Here is a 6,111-nt window from a genome sequence, read left to right as displayed (position 1 = left end):
TGCAGCCTTTCAGGACAAACACAGCAATTGCTACATTAATATCCTGATATATGCCCAGAATTTGGAAAGGGCAGGGCCTACGCCAAAGAACTTTTCCATACACCTAGACATGAATCATTGTAGCTTGCTAACATCTGTTCATTCTTTGTGGAATAAATATCACATAGATGTTCACCTGCCCTCTGAGCAGTGTTGCCAAGTCCGCGGTTTTCCCACGGAATTGGGCTACTTTAACACTGTTGCCGCAGGTTGAAGCGACCCTAAGAACGTGACATTTTGCCACTGGAATGCGAATTTTACCAGAGCAGCCCTGCCAAAAAACGTGAATTTTACCCCACGAAGCGGGGGAGCCACCTCGAAACACCATTGGGCTAGTTTTGAGTAGCAATTGGGCAGGTTTTGTTGTGAAAACCTGGCAACCCTGTCTCTGAGTCTTTCTGGTAGAACTGAACTGAATCAACATTGAACTGACTGGAGCTAAATAATTGCACTACTGTCTTCAACTGAGCTGCTTATCACTGAATTTAACTTGTTTTATAATTGATGATCTTTACACAGATATTGAACTGAACTGAATCAACAGTGTTGCCAAGTCCGCGGTTTTCCCACGGAATTGGGCTACTTTAACACTGTTGCCGCAGGTTGAAGCGACCCTAAGAACGTGACATTTTGCCACTGGAATGCGAATTTTACCAGAGCAGCCCTGCCAAAAAACGTGAATTTTACCCCACGAAGCGGGGGAGCCACCTCGAAACACCATTGGGCTAGTTTTGAGTAGCAATTGGGCAGGTTTTGTTGTGAAAACCTGGCAACCCTGTCTCTGAGTCTTTCTGGTAGAACTGAACTGAATCAACATTGAACTGACTGGAGCTAAATAATTGCACTACTGTCTTCAACTGAGCTGCTTATCACTGAATTGAACTTGTTATATATTATATATTATATGTTATATAATTAATGATCTTTACACAGATATTGAACTGAACTGAATCAACACTGAACTGAATGGAGCTGAATAATGACACTATTGTCTATTTATACCTACTTTATAACAGAATTTTGATTTATCTTATGTTCGATGATATTGGCGTCACTCATTCTGTTACTTCCCTGTTTGTTACTGTGAAGCAGCTTTGAAATTATCTCTTTTGTATAAAGCACTATATTTATAAAGGTGACTTGACTTTGACCAGTACTGTCAAGCTTTCTTTACCAAAACTCTATTCACTCTGAAATGTGCCAGGAAAATGGCATAAAATGGCATTAAAAGAAATTTAAGACTCACCAGAGTAAAAGACATTTGAGACACTTACAGACAGTAGATACATCATCACATACTATGAAATAATATTTAATTTGTAAGTATTCACTGGTTAATTTTGCTTTAGTATACATACAGTATGTATGATTGGTTGACAAATGTTTTTTTTTTTTCTTTTAACTGACATCAGATTTATGAAGTGGTAAAATGAATGGTAAACATAAGTGGTTCATACAGTTCTTAATGAAAGAAAATAATTAGCATGCAGATCAGACAGCTACAGCTGTCATTCACAAAATGGAGGAAACCTAAATTATGACTGTTAAACTACACCTAGATAATATTATGTAGTAAAACTATAAAATAGCTACATAAATACAGTAAATGCAATTCAATCTAAATACATCAATACCTCTGATGCAGGTGTACATGAAATCAATTTTGTAGCTCTCAATCTTTTTATGCCACTTTTGAATAAATCACAGTAAAAGAGGCAGAATAAACGTCGATGTGAACATGGGAGCTAGCTTATTTTTTTTATTAGAAATACATGACATAGGGTTGTAAGACCAGAAATACATTTATTCCGTTGGGCAGCATAACACGATCCAAACACCCATGGTCTCTTGTTCTGCATGCAAACAACATCAAAGGAAATAATTACAAAGCTTTATCTGTCAAATTAAACATGGCTTTTATGAATTTTCCATAGAATGTGGTAAAAGGACATTGAAAAACCAATTCAAACTGCCACTACAAACTCTAAAAAAAAAAAAAAAACAGTTTTTGCTTTTTGTTATCAGTATGCTCACCCAGCTGGTGTTTTTTTTTTTGTTTGTTTGTTTTTTTTGTTACTTCAGAGCAATGACAGAAAGTGATAGGAGAGAAGTGAGAGGAACATGATCAGGAAAGGACCACAAGCAGGGACTCAAACTTTGGTTGCCCTAACACTTCCCACAAGGCTATGGATCTGACACCCTGTTGGTGTTTTGTCAGTGACATTGATCCCCACCACTCTAAATCCTATTGCCAACTTTATAAAAGAGTTTGTTGAGGAACCAGATTAAAAAGTTCTATAATGTTTCAATTAATTTCCAAAAGCCTGATGAATTTAAATAGACAGTAAATTTAATATTAAGATCTTTTTTTACAGGGCAGTTTGGGTGCAGGTTTGTTCTGATATACAGGTTACAGCTTGATACATAGATAAACCAGGCTTGTGCAGACCCAAAAATTACCACAATTCCTGAGAGGGTCCTAAATTATAAATCACAGAAGCACATTCTTCTCAAAAAATAATGAGCACGCCATTCCATTTCAAGCTTGTAAACACAGTTTGTGGGTTCATTTCAGGAAGCTGTAAACTTGGAAAGTTTTACTGTTTCACATAAGAGTGAGATTGATGCCATTTTCTTTGCACCTGCAAGATCTGAAATTATTCCAAAATGTCTGGCCAAGCATTCAGTAACCACAGCAGACCAAACATTTACATTCTGTTTAGGGCAGTTGAGAACATCACTGTGCCCAGGCAAAAGAGAATTATTGTTAAAATGACTATTAATAAAACCAAAGTAGCATTCACACATCTTAAAAAATAAAATAAAAATAAACCCATTTACAGGACCTGAATTATGCTTTCTGGAGCAAAATCTTGTGGCATTACACCACTGCATATTGAGATTTATTTTCTTATTATTTACTATCTGCAAATTAGTGCAGATGAACTTTTCCAAATACATAATCATCAAAATATTAGTCAGATGTTAATAATCTTTTCAATCTTTCAATATGCTCACAATCACAATTCTTCTGCAACCCTTCTCCATTTAAACCATCCCAGAGTCGTAAACTTTCCCTGTATGTCTGTTAATGTACAGCATAATTACACAAAGTTCTAGCAACATAAAGCCAGCTGCACTCTTCATATTACATTTCCAAGATTTAATACATTGTGATGTGAAATGTTACATATATGTAAATAATAATAATATAAAGATCAAAAAGCTTGGCTACTTGCTGGCATGGTCTGATGTAAAAGGGTGTGTTATACATCTACATTCTTCAGTGCCAGTATGCAAGGGGGAAAAAAGGAAGTTACTGAGCTAATTTTATGACCTCTGCTTGTCAAGCTCTGACATTGTATCAAAGAGGTCTAGATATATTGTGAGACAATGGTTTACCTGCTGGCATCTGGAATTCCTGCTCTATATCTGTTCGGGCTCAGCATCCATGCAGGTTTCCCAGGGATTTCTAGGCATCTGTGGCATGGAGACGAGCAGCAGACCAATTCCACTGAGGAGGAGCAGGACAAAACCCGTGCACGCACACGCAAAAGACCAGGAATAGTAATACTCGATCCAGATAGTGTCCTCACTTTCTATCATCCTCTTGACTGACTGACGCATTACCTCTACTGAGATGATAGCACACAGACCTGAGGACAGAAAAGACATGAAAATCAATGCACAGTGGCCTCAAAAGTACTTTCTTGTTTCTTTTGTGAAATGTTTTAACTGCAAAGTGTATTTGTGCTATCTTTCCTTAAAATAAATGTTGATTGTTATCAATTCAAACAAGTGTCCAAATACTTTTTTCGGTAAGGTAATTTTCTAAAATGCAGTGTGTAATGTAAATTATTTGTAAGAGAAGGATTAGATGTTCCATACTACCTGCAAAAGCAAAGAACATGCCGGCAGGCTTGAACAGATAGTCCTTTCCCTTTCTGAGGGAACCCAACACACACAATGTGCCCAGAATCATGAAGACAAGACTGAAGATGGCTATGGCAGCTGCTGAGATGTTGTATTCTGAGTAGAGAAATCAGCAAGAGCTACATGTCAATGACAATGATTTTCAAATATAATATGATAATATATCATGCTTCAGAGCTCCGTCTTAGAAGTCTTTATAAACATTTAATTTAGTTTGTGGATAACTGTCCACTATACCTATGACTCTTTCCCATTTCATCACCCTTTAAAGTACATATAGCAGAAGTAATGGTGCACAAAAGCATTATCCAACCAATACAATAAAATGTAAAGTCAGTTCAGGCTAGTATTGGTTTGACTATGAACTCACCTCTTTGAGTTTTAACTTCAAAGATCTCAGAATCTTCCCCTGGTGTGAAGTGTCTGAAGTAAGAGCAGTTGATTTCTGGGGGGAAAAAAAAGATGAATATTATTATTTATTATATATTTTAAAGAAACCTAATATAACAATGTTTATGTAAAAATATATTTTGTATTCTGAAAAAATAAATAAAACACTTTTGCTGATCAGTGGCTTATTATTAGCATGGGGCTATTCAGCCCCTCACAAGAATTCTTGTGTGAGTCACCTGTTGCCTTAAGTGTTAACTGCAGAGGTTTTTTTTTTTTTACATCTCATGTAATTTCACGAGCAGCTAAATATAAATGCTGAGTTATTTGACAACTGTTAGTCTCAGAGTTGGCTCCATGACTCTGCCAGTGTGACAAAGAATGAACACATGAGGCAGAAGACAAGATTGCAATGCTTTAATGAGACAATCAATGTAAAAAGGGAGAAAGGGTTTGTAACAAAATCTTCCAGTCTGGTGTTGTTCACCTGGAATGGTATTACTTTATTTAAAGAAATGACTGATGAGATGTAGGTCTGGTTTCACAACTATATTTTCCCATGATGACTGACAAAATATATTGCTGTAGTTCAGCGTGGCATGTTGAGATACTCTTTCATGTTGTGCCAAATAAAAAACAAACGGTAGAATCAAGAGCCTTGTATTGATGCGATGATTGGCACAAAAACAGCCTCTCAGGCACATATCACTTGTCCAAGATAATTTATGTTTATATTTGTTTAATATGACACGGAGCAAAGCTAATTGCAACATTATTTTTTTAATAGTCACGCACTCCCTGAAACTGTCATTGATCTAAAAAGTGACGACTGTAAAAGGTTTTTGTCATCCTGTACTTTCAAACCTGCCTGTCAGTTTGTACCACCACATCCTCTCTTGTTCAAATAAAATCAATGCCTCTTTTTGAACTGCTTTGCAAGGCAGCACCAATAAAGTAGGGAGAGGAAGAAGCATTCAAGTCAAGTAATTTATTTTATATTTACTAATACTACAGCTATAGATCAGCGAAATTTGATATGTTCTGAAAAAATGTCACTGTTAGTATAATATAAGTTTTAATTTTGCCCTATAGAGTTTCCTGATGATTTGGGCCACAGTCAAAAGGGTATTATTTGAGGGCCAATAGGTGTGTCTGTGTTGAGAAAAAGGTGGCAGGCATCTATACTGTTCTCTCAGATGTGACCGTCAGTCACAGTAATGGAATTGTACCGCTCTTAAATTCAGAGTGTCTCCCTTCTTGAGACAGCTGACTATTTACACAGCCTAATTATAGCTTTTACTGACTACATTTACAAGGGCAGTCACACACGCTCTCACACAGCTGCTATGTTTTAACGTGTTAAAAAAAGTAAATTAAATTGTTAAATTCAAGCTGAAGTATAAGCTTGAATTCAAGTTTGGGGCAAAAAATATATATATATATATTTTTTATACTTTTACTGGTCAGCATATTTAATATGGTTAGTGTTAGGTGTCGGGGCTTTAGGTATATGAAGGCAGCATAAATTTATGATTTTAATAATTTCATTTTAAATGTAATTAATCCATTTAATTATAACAATAATAATCATTATTACCATGTTGTTATTATAGCTGTAGGTATATAAATAGCCTCTTACAATATAATTAGAGCAAAGAAAATACTGCTAATTCTATTTGTGTAAACTGTATCTGTCAATATTTGCACTATACATACAAACATATATATCTATAACTATCTCTCTCTCTC

The 6,111-nt window shown here is 35.8% G+C and overlaps 1 protein-coding gene across 1 annotated transcript in view; it reads right to left on the bottom strand.

Moving 5' to 3' along the window:
• Window positions 1-1,825: 1,825 nt before the first annotated feature.
• LOC107694905 (voltage-dependent calcium channel gamma-1 subunit-like) overlaps window positions 1,826-6,111 on the bottom strand; it is a 6,661-nt gene continuing 2,375 nt past the window's right edge. The window contains exons 2-5 of the mRNA XM_016494618.1: window positions 4,343-4,417; window positions 3,931-4,068; window positions 3,442-3,695; window positions 1,826-1,892 (exon numbers count right to left, since the gene is read on the bottom strand). Coding sequence (XP_016350104.1) covers window positions 3,466-3,695; window positions 3,931-4,068; window positions 4,343-4,417 — 443 coding nt within the window. The 3' untranslated portion in view covers window positions 1,826-1,892; window positions 3,442-3,465. The remainder of the gene's footprint in view (window positions 1,893-3,441; window positions 3,696-3,930; window positions 4,069-4,342; window positions 4,418-6,111) is intronic.

This window comes from Sinocyclocheilus anshuiensis, unplaced genomic scaffold, assembly GCF_001515605.1.
Source record: "Sinocyclocheilus anshuiensis isolate Anshui unplaced genomic scaffold, SAMN03320099.WGS_v1.1 scaffold3199, whole genome shotgun sequence".
NCBI lineage: Eukaryota > Metazoa > Chordata > Actinopteri > Cypriniformes > Cyprinidae > Sinocyclocheilus > Sinocyclocheilus anshuiensis.
Note: the sequence above shows the minus strand (reverse complement) of the source record. Positions and strands in the feature narration are given on the sequence as shown.